The sequence below is a fragment of the Sporothrix brasiliensis genome (genome assembly GCF_000820605.1).
Source record: "Sporothrix brasiliensis 5110 chromosome Unknown Cont22, whole genome shotgun sequence".
Lineage (NCBI taxonomy): Eukaryota > Fungi > Ascomycota > Sordariomycetes > Ophiostomatales > Ophiostomataceae > Sporothrix > Sporothrix brasiliensis.
This window is the reverse complement of record NW_024467141.1, coordinates 855,103-872,238: the sequence shown is the minus strand read 5'-3', so window position 1 is coordinate 872,238 and position 17,136 is coordinate 855,103. Positions and strand designations below refer to the sequence as shown.

Here is a 17,136-nt window from a genome sequence, read left to right as displayed (position 1 = left end):
GGGCGGGCGTGGGATGAGAATCGACCAACGACCACGAAACGGAGGCTGGATCGGGGAAACACAGACACGAGGCGAGAGTTTCTCCGTGCGCGCCCATGTTTTCCGTATTTCCTTACGGCTCCAAAATTCTGGGGCTCTTAGTGAGCGGGAATTGACGATGCTTGGCAGTCGCTTTGGGGGGGAAGGTCCTCACCGGTATCGCCTTCTTTTTGAAATATGAAGAAACCGTTGGGCAGCGGCTGGGGCGAATGGCAGGAAGGAGCTATGAAGGTCCGTCTTTGTCCGCCAGAGACATGTCGCTCTTTGATCTTATCTTAAGGAGCTGTTTAACAAGTGTAAGGTACAGGCAGGAACGCTCGCGAGAAGGCGGCAGGAGCAACCCAGCTCAAGTCAGTCTGAACCTGGAAGAAAGAACACCAGTAGCCCCGCGACAGTAGATGGTGTAAATTGAGGGGTATGTTTTTGCAGTGACGTTATCGCTGCACCGTTTGCAGAACGCCTTTCACTCTACAGAACGCTGGCAGCACACAGCGCACTGACAGCACACAGCGCCCCACCCTGAAAGCCAGAAGCTCGCCGGCTATTGCTGAAGCTGAACTAAGGAGGGGTAAGTAATCTTAACACCAAAGGACCTGCGTTCTTTCGCCAGCGCTACCTGGCCCAGCCAATCGGCCCCTTCTTCCCTCCAAGCCTCGCTCTCCATATTTTTCTGGTCAATGAATAGCATTCCATTTTCCCGCAAACCCGAGGGCGTCAGATTGCCGATACCGACCGACGTTCCCAGTCCTGCCAAGCTGTTCAGGTTTGAGAGACTGCTGTGAGGAGGTTCGGAATGGAAGGCGAAGAAAGCAGTAAAGGAACCGTGCACGGGATGAGAACAGCGAGTTGTGAAGCTGAGTAACGAAATGTCGCGTTCTGGGCGAAAGCTGACCAAACACGTCCAAGCGCAGCAACAACAATGACAAAACGGCTTACATCTTGCTCGGATACGGATCTTGCATAAAATGGTGTGTAATTGGAAAGCAGACAGCCGTTGCCTAAGCAAGACAAAGCACCTAGGCATAGATGATTAAATAATTGTTGGCAAAGTACGACATAATCCAGAGCTTGTGACGAGTAAGGAGACATTTTGAATGCCCAGTTGTTTAAAACCATGAAAATAGGAGTTCGTCAATGGTTCCTGTATTTTATTTATTTATTTATTTTAATTGAAAAGGAATTAGGTTTCGCGTCGTATTTTAACATTTATTCTGGTTGTTTATCTTCCTTGAAATAACTTCAAATAAATAAGTGATCAATAAAGCAGCTTACAAATTTAAAAAGAACATCCCTCATATCTAAATCATCCAGTGATAGATTTGTGACCACCATGATAAAGACACGGAAACAACAATACCATCGTATGTCACATTGCACTAAGTCAAGAGGCTGCGTGTATATGGACGTCGACATTCGACAACATATCATAGAAGCCGTCCTATCGGAATGTCTCAGAAAAACCCAAAGAACAGAAAGTGAAAATCGCCAGCCGCTGTATGTCGGCCAGCGTCCTATCCGTGTCGTCTGTCATCCATATATTGTGTGCATTGTCCGTACAGAAAACGATGGTGAAGCACCCAAAAAGGTCGAATACCAATGGACGACGTCGTCTACATGTAAGATACGATACGACGAGAAGGCGAATGGCAAGAAACAAGAAAGTGTATCAAAAGAAAGCAAAAAAATAAAAATAAAAAAACGACCAGCATGAACAGATGTAAATGACCAAAATATCAAAAAACCTGAAAAAAAAAAAGACTGGACAACTCCGCCGCACGCTTATCGGTTATCCTGGATGCTGCCCACAAACGACGGGTCCCGCACACTGCCGCCAGCGTCGCCCAGGCCGGCGATCGGCCGGTTGTAGGAGAAGCCCTCGAACTGGTACTGCATGGTCTGGGACAGGGGCTGGCCCTCGACGTACGAGTCGAGGGGCGCCTCGTTGGTGAAGATGGGGTCAAAGTTGTCGGTGTCGCGTGCATCGGTCTGTCGGCAGCAATCAAAAAACAGTTAGTCATGTGGACATGCGGGTTTGTTGGGGCACGGGGAGGCACTCACCACACTCGGCTTAAAGGCCGGCTCGTACTTGCGCTGCAGCAGCTTGCGCCAGTCGATGGCGTCAAAGAAGCGGTGCGCCTTGATCTCGGCAGAACCGTTGGCGCCCAGGCGCTCGGCCGGGTTGCGGTTGAGCAGCTTGGTGAGCAGGTCCTTGGCGGCCGGCGGCACGATGTCGGTGCCCGGGAAATAGAGCGGCTCCGACAGGATCTTGCGGTACATTTCGTTGGTGTTTTCGTGGTAGAACGGCGGCAGGCCCGTCAGCATCTCGTACAGAAGCACACCGAGCGTCCACCAATCGACCGTCTTGTTGTAGCCCTGGCCCATGAGGAGCTCGGGCGCCAGGTACTCGGGCGTGCCGCAAAAGGTGTTGGTGCGGTCCTCGTCCTTCATGTCCAGCTTGCAGAGGCCGAAATCGCAGAGGGCAATGTGGCCCTGGTAGTCGAGCAGAATGTTTTCGGGCTTGAGATCGCGGTAGATGACGTTGAAACCGTGCAGACACTCGAGCGCACACAGCAGCTCGGCCGTGTAGAAGCGTGCGCGGTTGATGTCGAAGCGCTGCTCCTTTTGCAGGTGGTGGAACAGCTCGCCGCCGTTCACAAAGGCCAGCACAAAGTACAGCTTCTCGGGCGACTGGAAGGTGAACTTGAGCGGAACAATGAAGGGGTTGTTGATCTGGGCCAGCACCGACCGCTCGGCCAGCGTGTGGGCGACCTCGGATCGCGAGATGATGTGGGCTTTGCGGATGGTCTTGAGCGCGTAGATGCGCCGCGTGTCCTTCTTGCACACCTGCATGACCTTTCCGAAACTGCCCTTGCCGACGACCTTGAGGAGGTCAAAGTCGTCAATCGAGAGCTTGCCGGCCCGGTTCTCGACGTACGTCACGCCAATCTTGAGGCGGCCCTGCCCGTACTGCACATCGGCCCAGTCGATGCCACTGAAGCCTGCGGCACGCTCGCGCGCCGCGTGCTCGGCAGCGGCCTTTTCGCGATCCTTCTTGCCCAGCTTGGGGTCCTCGACGTACGGCTGGCTTTGCTCGAAGCGGGGGTTGATGCGGGTGACACCGAGGAAGATGTCCTGGCTGCGGCCAGAGCCGGGCGGTGCATTGGGGTTGCGCAAGTAGAGGTGGACGGCGAGCTCAGTCACGCGGGACACATCGAACTTGTACTGGGTGTTGTCGCCGGCCCAGAGTGGGTTTTCGGGGGTGCCCTCGACGGAGTTGACAAAGATCTGCATGCGGTCGAAATCGAGAAGGGCGTACGGCATGTACTTGCCCGACACACGGCCGTGGTTGGTGGGGATGCTGCCGAAGCCGCTGCCTGCGGACGTCTGCGGCCGGCTGGAGCCATTTGTAAAGCCGCCTGCTGGGCGCTGCGAGGAGCTGGGTCGGACGGACCCCGAGACCATGTTGGAGAGGGCATTGCTGGTGGACAGAGAGGACTGGTGTTGGGGGTTGAAGACGTTGCGGTGCTGCTCGGGCAGGGCAAAGCCCTGGCCCTCGTGGAGGGTGACGACCAGGATGCCGGGTTTTGGGGGCTTGATGACATCGGTTTGGCTGAGTGCTTCAGAGGCAGCTGGAGAAAGAGTTAGGATCCCCAGGAGACACTCGAGATGCGGGCGGAGTTCGGCTTACCAATGTTGCTGGAAGGGGGTGTCGGGGTGCTGGAGGCGACGGGAGGCGTAGCCGCAGGCTTCTCTTCCTTCTCGGGAGCAATGGTGGACGTGGACGTCGACCGCGAGAAGTTGGCAAGGGGACCCAGATGAGTCTCCTTCAGCTCTATAGCAGGAGGGAGATACGATCAGCCTTGGATTCATTTCAGGTGCGTCCGATATGTCTGGCACGTTCCGAGCATGCAGCCTCCGAGTTGACGTTGGGACATGCATCCTCCCACAACGATCCATGTTACATTGTCTTGGCAGAAACCGGGGCAGACTGGATAATGTCTTACTCTTTGTCAATTTCCACGTCGACATGTTCGCGAAACTGTGTCTGAGGTGGGGAGGTGGGAGGGTTTATTTGGAGAGGTTGATCGAGTGTTTGCCGTAGGCACTGTCTGGACGATGTACAGCTAACAGACAGCGGAGCACGAAACCGAGACAGTCTTCAAAGAGCGGTTGTGGACAGTCGAGGATACTCGAGACGCAGGAGAGACGTTTGAGAGGTCGAATGCGGAAAACGAGGAAAGTGAGCGTGAGAGGAGAAAGGCGGAGGGCGGTGGAAGAGACTAGGTTCGGAAGGAAATGGGCCGCAGTTACAAAAACCAACGCTGCTGATGAAGGTGCGCAGAATGCAGAAAGGCGAGAATCGAGCGCTGCCAATGGACGTGTCGAAAGATCGTGATCGAGGGAAAGATGAAGAAGCAGTCGGAAAAGAGTGTAGATGCGAAACGAGGAGTGAGAAAGGGAAAGAGGCACAGAGTGAGGAGAAGCTGAGAGTTGGCGGAGGATTAGAGAGCAGGACCGACCCGTCAATTTTGGCCGACTCGGTGACGGAGGGCAACAGCGGGGAGGGACTGCACTGTAAGATGACCATGGCGGCTAGGCCCAGAGGGGGCTTGGAGACGACTTCTCAGCATCCTGGAATCAATTTAGTGCAGTCCCCGCCCCGGGACAGCCTTCGACAGTGCCAGAGTGAGTGCAGCGTGGATGGGGAAAGAGGCTGAGACAGGGCGGGGTTTCGGACGCGATTAGGTGCTGGACCGACGTAAGCATGCGCTAATCTGTAGCGGAAACGCCAGGCGCCAGGGGCAAAACAGGTGGCGGCAACAACATGGAGGGGGCAATCGATCTAGGTTTGAACATAGTATATTTATAGCCACCTGACACTGTAGACCTTATCCTGTCGTCCTCTCAGCAAACTGCTCTCAATGCCTTTGAATGCAGCACAACATTTGGTAATCAAATCGACTGGCGTCGTTTTGCCGTTTTCATAAAGCTGGTCCTGTTAAACATTGCAATTTATTGTGTACTTGACCCTTATCGCCCGTTAAGCTGACCTCTGCCTTGTGATTCTTCATGGTTAACATCTCCACCTTGGTCTGTCGTATTTACATTTCTTCTTATGCAAATGAACAACTGGATATCGAGTTTCGTTACTAGTAAATAGGAGGTCTCCATTTCCCTCAGGGGCTCTAACAATAGGATAAGGGGCTGAGAATAGGGGTTCGAGTGGGCCAGAAAGGCCTGGTATGCTGGATCTAGACTGGCTGGACCGTTACGGCTATGGGGAACTATCGCGCCCGTGTGCATTCTGACGAGGTTCTCCGCAAATGAATATTGCTTCGATGTCCCTGGCATTTCTTCAGTAATTTGGACATACGTTTGTGAGGTGATTCGTGGGGATAACTTTGACAGTCGAGTTGGACCCTGAAAATGGTCTACACTTGCTCCCTGCTTCGCACAGTGCGATTTGGAGGAGGGAGAGAGTGTCACGTGCCCTTCAGCTGGTTGAACGAACACAGTGCGGCTCAAATCCACAGGTCTTGACCATATGTCCGTTCTTTGCAGCACTCTGGGCGTCGTTTTTTGGGGGCTTGGTTCAAGATGTCTGCATAGAATCCCCATTGGCTCGTCGTCGTACGGGAGGATTAAGAATTGGACGACAAAAGAAGCACATATGCGCGTTATTTTCTGCTCGACGCGCCCGAGGGACTCGGATTGATTTGGAGTCTTTTGTGCTCCCGTGTTCGTGGACAAGCGATTTGCACAGCCTTCCTGTCCCCAAGAGGCAAATTCAATGGCACTGGGGCAAATACCAGGGCCCCAACAACGCATCAACGGGTCGACCCAAACCGCCAACATTGCCGAGCGAGGCGCAATGGGGCTCCATACTCGGGGAAGCCGGGCGGGTGCCTGCCCTATTGGGTCGGAAGGCCATTTGGCTAAAATAGGAAACCGCGATTCATCATCACGGCGTCAAGGAAGAAGATAAGAAAGCAGGAAACAGACGAAGCTTGACCAGGAGCCTGTCCATGTGACATTTACGTGCACCAGAGGCAGCATACATCCGGAATTGACTTGGGACTTTTTCTACGACACTGTTGTGCGAAGCAAATACGACAAAAACAATATCGCTGTCGTCCACTGCTCTCGAGATGGTCTCTCTACAGCATGTAGTTTGCCGTAGAAACAACGCGACGGAAGAAAACAGTACAGAGCCAAGACGGCACTTTGCAGCCGAGCATGCCGGTAGCGGCCAAAAGGACGTCTCGTAGCTCGTGCAGACAATGCACAATGTTTCCGTACCTCGAGGGCACGACACATATCGCAACGACATCACGGCAGCTGCGTTGTTTAGTCGGACCGTGTCAGACAGCGTGGCAACCGCTGCACGCTGTATTCGTGTATGCTCGTATGTGCTGCGTGCATATGTCCTACTCCGTATATGCTCCTTGCTGCCTCGTGCATGCTTCTTCTAGAAGATCTGTGGCAGCGTTGGCATGCAGAGGAATAGAAAGTCTGTGAAAGATTGACTGACAGAACGGTATGTGGAACCCAAGGTCGCTGGCGCAGCTAGGGAGAAGACGATAGCGGGACGTCAATGTGTCAACGATGAGACGAGAGGGTGACATGAAGAAAAGGCAGAGTTTAAGAAAGGGAGCAGCTATGCGGAGGGAGTGGGAGGGGCCGCGTTGCATTTTTATCTACGACAGGATAAAACCAGGGAGGAATGGATGCGTGGCTCTGCTTCTTCGTTGCTGTAAGGAACTGTCGTGTAAGGCTCTTGGAGATAGCAGAACTTCTGGTGTGCGTATGTATTCATTTAGCATATGTACTCTCACAACATCTGTGCAACGGCGACTGGACTGCCAGGGAGGATATGTACACTGGGCAGGTGTCTTGAGTGGACTCTCCTCATAAATACAGAGAACACCATCAGACCGTGTGGTGGCGGATGTCGCAGTTCACCAACAAAAAAGAAGGTTAAGATAAAGAGAGGCGCCCCGTGCTTGCCGATCCCGTTTTCCCGTCATCCCGTTTTCCAGAGAGTCGGCTAGGGACCTGACAAGGGGGCGAGCGCCCTGTCGAGCCTGATTATGTGCGGCGACACAGGCGACGATCATTATCAAAACGGGCAAAGAAAGGGACAGACCTCCTGCGGCGGAGTGACCGTTACGGTTAAGTTGCTGCTGCGCAGGAATTGACGAGGCGAGCAAATAGAGCTGCCTTTTTGAGCGGGTGTAAGTGTCGACCTTCCAGAAGAAGAAGCTGAGTGCGGCAGATAAAACAACTCGGTACGCAAACGGTGTGCCGCGAGTCTTGTCGTGTGTTTCTACCGCTGCGAGATGAAAATGCCTTCAAAAGTATCTCACAAGTCGTGCAGGTTTGCCTATGATGTGCGCTGCCTCTCCGCTTTTCTTCCAAGTTTTGTCAGCGCACCGTTGCTTCTCCGTCTTCGTTTCCCCATTCTCGTCGTGCAGCGCCGAGAGCGCATCGTTCTTCTGGTTCCTGGTGCGTCTCGTTTCATCGTAGTTTATTTGCATACCTGCTTTTTTGTGCATATCATGTCCCCTCTCATCTCGCCACAGCTGCCCGCCAAGACGACCTGACGACGTCCTACTGGTTGCTTGTCGTCTTTTGAGTTTCTGTGCAGAAGCTAGGTTGTTAGATCGTCGACGGCACCCCGCGCTGCGCAAACTAGTCCAGGAACCAAAGCCAGGGGTTGGTGCGAAACAAAACATGCCAAGTAGCGCCGCACGACTTGAGATTCTCCTTGCACGACCGAGACACGACCTCGACCACTATGCTATACAGCTGTGAGCTTGTAAAACGACCACCTCGTACATCGTAGTGCAGCAAATTAAGCTTGCCGCCCTTGGTTAAAGGCTCCCTTGGCTCATCTCTTGTCGCCTTGTTTCAACGGCCGCGCTGGCTGCCCCGGCGGGTCCAGGTATTGGACCGACGATGATGCCACAAAGCTAGGCTTGGAAGGCCAGTAGAAACAGAAGAAACAACAGTGACCGGCCGAGTCGTACGCGCAGGGAAGGCTGTCCGGCATGTGGGCATGTCTAAGTCTCGGCAGCGCCCTTCCCTTTCCATCCTTTGGGTCTCCTCTCTTGCCCTTTGGCCCCGTCCCCTGCCTCTGTGTCGTCATCGCGCTTCTAGCGATCTCCCGTGTAAGCTTCCCGTTTGGGAAGTCGGCCAAGAAGACAAAGGTAGACGACAAGCACACGAAAAGGGCAAGAAAAGAGGAGCCAAAGGCAACAAGGAGGGAATAGACCCAGAAAAGAGGGCACAAAGAGTGGAAATGGGTAAAAAAAGGCAAGATGGCAGAGTCGGTCGCCCAGCTTTCAGTGGCATCGAGGGAGCACGGCAGATAAAGATGATCTTGATGCCGAGAAGCAGGGTTGTACGTCCCCATGTCATGTAACCCAGGCTTTCTCGTGGCCATCCTCCTGTTTTCGTTCCTTTTCTGTTGTCCTTTTGTTCTGTGCACCTGCTCTTTCCAAGACATTTCTTCTTTCCTTTCTTCGTTCTTTTCTCTCCTTCCCTTTTCTCTCTCTGGCCGTGGTCACTCATTCTGTGTTGCTCCTTCCCTCCTCGTTTGTTCATTGTCTTTTCGTACCACCCGTCACTCCTTCTCGTTTGGGCTTTTCCAACATCGACCAAAGCCGTCCTTTCGCTCCTTCTGTGTTTCTGCATTTCACTCCTTCTATTTGAGCTCACATCACAGTCACTTCTATTTACTTTTCCGTTGAGCTGCCGTTCTCTCGCTCTTTGAACATCACTCACGATTGACACGCACACGCACTCTCTTCGTATCCTCGCCGTTACCCATGATAACAGCATCTCGCTAAACGCCATGTATTTCAACACCCTCGCGTGCGTGGCCCTCGTCGGCGGCCTTGCCCTCGAGGCCGCCGCCGGTCCGGTTCCGGCCCCGGACGTCGGCATTGAAATCGGTAACCAGGTGCACGCCGTGCTGGACACCCGTGCCGTGGCTCACCACGACGCCCATGATACCAAACACCGCAGCCGCAACTCCGCAGCCCACGCCGAGGCTCACGCAGCCCATAACGCGCATGCCCACAAGCACAATACACGAGCCCACTTCAAGGACCTGCCCGGCGGCGTCTTCCACCCGACCAACAAGGGCGCCGAGCCAATATCGTCCTCAACAGTCAAAAGCTTCCGCCGCATGATCCCGGACACGCATACCCTGCACGAGCGCCAGCCCAAGACCTGGGCCCGCCGCTGGGAGCGCACCGAGCGTGCCCCTGCAGACGCCCTGCTGCCCATGCGGATCGGTCTCAAGCAGCGGAACGTCGACGATGGCAGCGCCCACGCGCGGCTGATGGCCATTGCCGACCCGTCCTCGGCGAGCTACGGAAAGCACATGTCCTCCAAGGAGGTGGTCGACTTTTTCGCGCCCGAGCGTGCCACCGTCGACGCTGTTGTCGGGTGGTTGACGTCGGCCGGTATCCACATTGACCGTATCACGCAGTCGGCCAACAAGCAGTGGATCCAGTTTGATGCCACAGTGGCCGAGGCCGAGGAACTCCTGCTGGCCGAGTACCACGTCTACGAGCACGGCGAGACGCGGACCCGCGATGTCGCGGCTGAGCACTACCACTTGCCGCGGTCTGTGCAGGAGCACGTTGACTACGTGATCCCTGGCATCCGGCTGCGGCATGATGTGGAGACGGCACGCAAGCAGCGTCGGCGCCGGGACCTGGACACGGGACTGGTGGACCGTCGTCGCCGGACCAAGGCCATGCACACCGATCCGACGTACCTCAACAGCGGTGTGTCGGCCAACAAGGACTCCGGCGGCCCAACCATGGGGACCGATTTCACGCTGAACAAGCCGCCGCCGATGAACAGCAGCAACTGCTACGAATACGTGACGCCTAACTGCATTCGGAGTAAGTTGAGGAAATGGGGTTGTTCAAGATATCGGTTAGAATGCTGACTCCTCCTTGTAGCCCAGTACGGCATACCCAAAGGTACCACGGCCAGGCCGGGCAACGAACTCGGCATCTTCGAGGGCCTCAACCAGCACTACAGCAAGTCAGATCTCGACGACTATTTTGAGGTCGTCTCACCGTATGTTTCTGGCCCTTCCATGTCGTCTACGGTCCCGTATTACAGCGTGCCACAGCTAACACACCCAGAAACATTCCCCAGGGCACGTACCCGATTCCACGCCTCATTGACGGCGCAACGGCCGACACCCAGCCTGACACTGCTGGCGGCGAAGCCGAGCTCGACTTCCAGGCCGCCATGCCGCTGATCTACCCGCAGCAGGCGGTCCTCTTCCAGGTCGACGATGAGCGCATCCAGTCCAACATGACCATGGGTAACACCCCGTACCTTGGTTTCTGGAACACGTTCTTCGACGCCATCGACGGCTCGTATTGCACGTTCAGCGCTTTTGGTGAGACGGGCAACTGCGTTAAGCCCGAGTGCATGGACCCGTCGTACCCGGATACCGCTCCCGGCGGCTACAACGGCACTCTGCAGTGCGGTGTCTACGAGCCCACCAACGTGATCAGCATCAGCTACGGCGGTGGCGAGGCCGACCTTCCGGCATACTACTGGAAGAGACAGTGCACCGAGATCCTCAAGCTGGGTCTGCAGGGCGTGACGGTTGTCATCTCGTCGGGTGACGATGGCGTGGCCTCGGGCGCGTACGACGGAGGCAACTACGATGGCTGTGGCGGCGTTGGCCAGATCTTTTACCCCGCGAGCGAAGCGACCTGCCCCTACGTACTGGCCGTCGGCGGCACCGAGTTTGACTTGGCCGAGCCGTTGACGCCACCCAGCAGCAACAGCACCGGAAACTACACGGCGCCCTCTGGCACGTCGTCGTCACATGTGCCCAAGCTGACAGAGCGGGCCACGTCGCGCTTCGGCTCGGGTGGTGGCTTCAGCAACTACTTCCCGCAGCCGTCGTACCAGGCGTTCTCTGTGGCCAAGTATTTCAGCCAGGTGGACCTGAGCTTCACGGGTTACTATGATATGGGCAACGGCAACTTTAGCGGAGCTGGCGACGGTGTCTACCACATTGGCGGCCGCGGCTTCCCCGATGTGTCGGCCATTGGTGACCACTACGTGACGGTGCTCAATGGTGCGTGGGCCACGATTGGCGGCACATCCTTGGCGGCGCCCGTGTGGGCATCGGTGTTGACTCTGGTCAACGAAGAGCGGCTGGGCCAGGGCAAGTCGACGGTGGGATTTGTCAACCCCGTGCTGTACCAGCACCCGGAGGTGTTCAACGACATTACCTCAGGGTCGAACCCGGGCTGCGGCACCGACGGCTTCCCGGCGGCAGAGGGCTGGGACCCAGTGACGGGCCTGGGATCGCCCGACTACCCGAAGCTACTGGCCCTCTTCAAGGACCTGCCTTAGATGAAGACCAGTCTTGAGGGGCGTCGTTTTGTACATATACAGCAAGGCATTCGGCTTTTGCTTTTCGGGTATCATATGTTGTCTGCTCATTTTCTCTTCATGTCGCTCATTTCCTATACTTTTCCCTTTTCTCTCGTTATGCTACGTCCAAGGACGGCATCTAGACAGTTTATCATAATACTAGTGTGCTTAATTTAGTGCGGATGATTTTGCTATAGCAAGAACGGGTAATCCATTAATCGCGGCGATAATTTCATTCGTAGATGGGGTGATGGATCGTCATGACGGTCATTATGGCAAAAAGAACAACATATACAAACGTACGGGAAGAGATATAACAAAATGAGGAGATGGGTTCGGAGGACGAGACAATAAAGCAAAGAACGGACTCTTAACAACCATCGCTGTCCGAACCAAGACACGTGTCGTGGGGATGAACAGGAGGTGGCTTTATGGAGCGTTGGTGTTCACGTTGGCGTTTCTGCTTGTGTGCTCCCCACGATGCAAGCCTCGCAGTCGACGTCACTTCGACCGCGCTGTTGCCTGCATCCACATTTCCTTCTGCAAAAACAAATTGTGGTTGACCATCGACAGCGGGCGCAACGGGTACATCAGCTGCAGCTCGAAGCGCCGCATCATCTCGACGAGCGTCTTGTTGAGTTCCAAAAAGGCCAGCGACTTGCCCGCACACGCCCAGCGCCCGTACCCAAAGATGAGGTCCAGCGTGCGCCGCATGTTGGCAATGTTCTCCGGGGCGTTGTCGTTGGTGTCTTTGCCCTCGCTGCGCTCGCCGTCGGCCACGCGCGCGGGCGCGGGCGCGGGCAGCCATCGCTCGGGCCGAAAGACGTCCACGTCCTCGCCAAAGACGTCCTTGCGCCGCGTCAGGGCCCAGATGCTCGGCGCAATCCGCGTGCCGCCCGGCACAAACCGGCCGTCGGGCAGCGTGTCGCCCTGCGGCGGCACCTCCTTGAAGGGCAGGCCGACAAACGGCGGGTGCATCCGCAGGCCCTCGAGGACGACGGCCTGCAGGTACGGCAGGGCCTCGGCGACGGCATTGGGGACGATCTGGTCGTCCGGCAGGTCGGCAAAGTGCGCGTCGACCTCGGCGCGCAGGCGGGCGTGCACGCGCGGCGTAATCATAATGTACAGGAGCGTCATGCGGATGGCGGTGGCGGTGGTGTCGGAGCCGGCAATGATCTGGAAGAGGGCTTCTGTTTCGCACTCGCGCTGGGTGAGGCCGTTGCGGACAAAGGCGCCCTGGGTTGGTCAGGTTAGTGCACGTGCGCCATGGAGACACGCGCGAAAAGAGGCGAGAACAGAGTAAGACCAAGACGAAGAAAAAAACGTACGAGCATATCACGACGGTCCTTGGCGTCTGGAACGAACCGCTCGGCGACGATGTCGCGGGCGACACTGAAGGGTTAGCAGGTGAAGTGGAAGAGAACGAGAACGAGAAAATGGGGGCTGAACGGGGTACTCACCCCATCATGCGACCGATGCCGTCTTTGTCGGTGACTTTGGGCCCGGCCAGCTTGAGGACAAAGGGGGACGTGACGATGCGGTTGAGGAAGGGCACCTCGCTGCTCGTCTGCATGACGGGCGCAATGTCGAGGATGCTCCGCAGGTAGCCGTGGACGTCCTCTTCGCGCTCCAAGAACCCAAAGGCCTGCCCAAAGGCGACCTTGGTGATGCTGTCCAGCGTAAAGTACTGGGCCAGCACGGCCAGGTCCATGGGCTTGCGCGTGGCGACGTAGCGCGTGCGCACGACGTCGACAAACTGCAGGAGGACGGCGTCGACCTCGGCCTCGAGCGCCGGGTTCTCGCGGCCGGCGTAGGCGGCGGCCGTCCGTCCCTTGAGGCGGTCGTGGGCGACGTCGTCGCGCAGGGAAAACATGCTGTGCTCGTAGGGGTCGAGGCGGTTCGGGTTGTACCAGTCGGAGCGGCGGTACTGGGGCTGGCGGGTGGCCGAGAGGCGCCGGATGAGGACCGGATCACTCGTCAGCAGCTCGCCGGGCCCGATGCGGACGACGTCGCCGTAGCGGAGGGTGGCCTTTTTGTAGTAGATTTCCCACATGCGGCCGCTCAGGGCGGTGCTGGCCATCCAGATGTACGAAAAGGAGGCGACGCGGGGGCCGGGGAAGGCACGCAGCCTTCGGGCGGCGGCGACAGCACTCAAGACATAGTAGACAACGGTGGTGGCGACGAGGGCGAGGGCCACGGTCGACAAGGAGGCGGAGGCGAAGAGGGCCATCATCCGCAGAGATCAGAAGGCCCAGGGGGCCAGAATCAGGCAGAGGTGTTGTGTGACGTTTATGCCAGTATCGGGGCGTGTTGGTGTGAGAATGTGAGAACGGTCTTACAGTCACGGTGAGCTGAGCGGAACTGAGCGCAGGAGCGAGGTGAGTGGAGGAGTGGCGCGCGGTCGACGATAATATAAAAGGCTCGATGTCGCCTGTCGAGGGGATGAGATCAAGGACGAAAATACCAGTCACCAAACGCCAATTTCAGCTACCAGAGATAGAGTGATGTCGACATGGCTAAAAGGCAAATCGAGAGACAAAAGACAAGGCAGAAACAAGAGGGTCTGCTGCGAGATATGTAGATGAAGGAGGGCCAGTCTTCAGGACGAGTGTGAGGGTGAGGAGAGAGACGAGAGACAGCGACAGCAGGCCCACTTGAGCTCAGACAAGCCTTTGCGGCTTCCTCTTGACAGTTTCGACAAGCTCCTTCGTTCTTTCCCTGCTGTGATGTGGATTTAGAGCAGGGTGACATCGGCGGTAGTGTTGTTTCTTTAGGAAAGAGCTGCGGTCCCTTGCTGTGCGCCTTCCTTTTTATCGTCGTGTAGCGTCCATGTGCCCAGCTGCACTTTCCTGTCTTTCCTTTTCCTTTTGCCTTCCCTTTCGCTTTCCCTTTTCACTTTCCTTGTTTCTCCTCCTCTGTCGCTCTTTCCTCTCTTGTCTCGTCCCGTTTCGTCACTAGCGTAGCATGACCCATGCAGCTGAAGAGGGGAAACAATACTGTGTACGAAGTATATGGAGAATTTGTGACGCGAAAGCAAAAGCACAGACAATTGCGTTGTTCTTGTGGAGAGTTACTGGGTTTATGTTCTCCTATTGTCTCTTCTGCCCGCCACTCTAGCCTTTTGGGGTTGGCCGGGACGGACGTTGGGGATGATGGGCAATGGGGATGGGCGACAGACTTCGACGATGACGGCGACAACCGACGACGACATGAGGTGTTTCATTGTGCCTCGTTGCGACATACGACGTAAGTTATACAACACAGCTCGACATTTTACAAGTACAGACGACTCTTTTCGGAAACGATTACGACGTGGAGTGTTTCGTCACTGCAAGGGAACGTTGTTCCGTGTCCGGGCTTGTCACAATACACATTCTACGGGGTGCAAGGTAATTACAAACTTTCTTCTTTTCTTTCTTCTTTTCTTCTTTCTTTCTTATGTCCTTCTTTCCTTCTTTTGCCCCTTGCCCTTCTCCCCAATGTTGCACTCGACAATCAGAAAATCATCTCCAGACACGAACCAAGAAGGGAAGAGGGTCGATTGGCGAGTGGTTTGTGCGTTTTTGTGGAAATTGCGTGAGCCGGACCTTGCCAGGGAAGGGCGCCAGGGAATGCGTGTGTGCAGACGGGAACTCTTCTCGAGGCGACAAACCCCTGCGGGATGATGGTGGCAGCCCAACATGGCATGGGGGCAGCGGACAAGGAACCAACTACGACGTATGGGAACAAAAGGCGGGCGCGGCGGACGCAGCGGGCACAAGCGAGAGGCACCGTTCCAACCAAAGAGGCTAAGAGGACCGGGGTGCCTGGAAGAGGCTGGGGGTGTGATGGCGGTGATTTCCGACCACGAATCGAGTCGAGAAGAGATCAGAGACTGGGGATGCAGAGAATCAATAAAACGTCCTACTCCGTACATTTCACGAATCAGCAGTAGAGAGACAACAGTTGTGAGCAGAATACAACATACTTGTAGTAGAGGCCCTCGTTGTAGCGTCCTGCGCCTGGCCAGTCGATCATCATAACGGGTCCGCTGTAAGTGGATGTTGAGAGGTCGTGGAGGACGAGAAAACGCAGTTCCCTTTGGGCCTTCGCCGACGGACACGGCCCGTCGCACGTTGGAGCACCGCCGGCTCGCAGCGCCGGCTGGCATTGTTTGCATCCAGTTATGCTCTAGTCGCACAAATAAGGCGGGCAGAAGCCGAGGTATGGAAGAAGAATCATAATGCAAAGTGATATGGTGATAATACAAGTACATTGTACAAGTACATTGTCGACAATCGGGAAAGATGACGTGAAGATTCTCAGAGCCAGCGACAGTCAAACTCTGCGGCGGGCAGAAAGCTTGCATTCTGTCTCCCTGTATATCGAACATGTACGAAGTACTCCGTCATCTCACTGCTTGCATTCTGCAATTCTGCACTTCTGCAGCCGTTGCATGCCTAACGTGTCCCTGTGCATGCCTCTGCAGCCTTTGCAGCCTCTGCAGTCTCTTGCATGACAGTCGAGACATGTCTTAGACACGGACACCACATACTCCGCCCACCACAACTGTGCATATGTTGACCCTCTGAAGCTGTTACACTATGCAACCGTTCGGCCGTTCAACCGTTCAACCGTTCAACCGTCGTATTTCCAATTTTGACCGTTGATTGCGACGAAGGCGGGAGCAAAGGACGAAAACGAAATACGAAAAGGAGCGGTCGAGAAGGGAAGAGGTGCAGGCAAAGACATAGCAGCAAAGTGCAAGGCAACACGCATCAGCCCAGCACCAGCCAGCCAGTCTCGGCACTCTCGACAGCTCATCCCTGCTTCCCGCAAATGCAAGGGTGGTGTTCCATTCGTTGGTCGTGCACCCATGACCTGTCAATGATATCCGGCTGGGAGGGAGCTTCATTTACGACTGCATTCACAATTCATTTACGCTGTCACAAGCACAAGGCCCGACCGAACGGCGGAAATTAAGTTGACAAACACGTTCTGTACCAAAACCCTGTCCTTTTTCGTCCCATCCTCGTGGCCGTCCAAAGTGACCCAGACCCATCCATGGCGCCCTGCAACACAACAGCGGCTATTGTTACTTGTGCATAATCTCTGGAACGCGCCGGGGACGGGTGAGACGGAGAACAGTCGGAAAAGGGACATGGGAGGGGGGATAGTTGCTTCTGCTGTGGATGGACTGGGCTGTCTGCAGGCTTGGGTTCTGCTGCACTGCAACGCTGTGTGCCTATTCATAGCGTGGGATGCACCACAGGGGTGGAAAGAGTTGAGAAAGAAAAAAAAATGTACAAAGACACTTCGTTTCGTCTGAATGTTGTAAAGAAAAAAGAGGAGACAAATGAAAGAAGAAAAGAAAGAAACAAACTTACGAAGCACATAAAGTCGAATTTCCACTATTTGTTCATCAGAACATGCAATGAACAGGAATCGAAATCAAAACGAAAGACAAATAAAGATATTCTAGTGATTCCCAACATGTCCCCCTCGCTTCGACTCAACTTGAATCGTATGATTCTGTATCTTCACAACCCAGCGCACATCTACTCACTCACACCTCTCACACCTCAAGACCCATCATTCTATCCGCACACCGTTTCACGTCGTACTCGTATCAATTTGACAGGAAGACAGACACTGTCCACCCAACGACACCCCTGCACCTGTTCTCTGCAG

General features: G+C 55.3%; 3 protein-coding genes across 3 annotated transcripts; 1 reads left to right on the top strand and 2 right to left on the bottom strand.

Annotated features, from left to right (window-relative positions):
- Positions 1-1,818: 1,818 nt before the first annotated feature.
- On the bottom strand, positions 1,819-4,068 carry SPBR_08216 (non-specific serine/threonineeeee protein kinase; the record flags this gene model as incomplete). Its single annotated transcript, XM_040766454.1, has 4 exons — positions 1,819-2,025; positions 2,098-3,668; positions 3,728-3,871; positions 4,044-4,068. The coding sequence occupies 4 exons, from the start codon at positions 4,066-4,068 to the stop codon at positions 1,819-1,821; spliced, it is 1,947 nt and encodes a 648-aa protein (XP_040614526.1).
- Positions 4,069-8,896: 4,828 nt separating this feature from the next.
- On the top strand, positions 8,897-11,445 carry SPBR_08167 (alkaline serine protease; the record flags this gene model as incomplete). Its single annotated transcript, XM_040766405.1, has 3 exons — positions 8,897-9,959; positions 10,020-10,140; positions 10,209-11,445. The coding sequence occupies 3 exons, from the start codon at positions 8,897-8,899 to the stop codon at positions 11,443-11,445; spliced, it is 2,421 nt and encodes an 806-aa protein (XP_040614525.1).
- A 522-nt stretch (positions 11,446-11,967) lies between these two features.
- On the bottom strand, positions 11,968-13,699 carry SPBR_08339 (cytochrome P450 monooxygenase; the record flags this gene model as incomplete). Its single annotated transcript, XM_040766577.1, has 3 exons — positions 11,968-12,702; positions 12,795-12,858; positions 12,927-13,699. The coding sequence occupies 3 exons, from the start codon at positions 13,697-13,699 to the stop codon at positions 11,968-11,970; spliced, it is 1,572 nt and encodes a 523-aa protein (XP_040614524.1).
- Between the last annotated feature and the right edge of the window lie 3,437 nt (positions 13,700-17,136).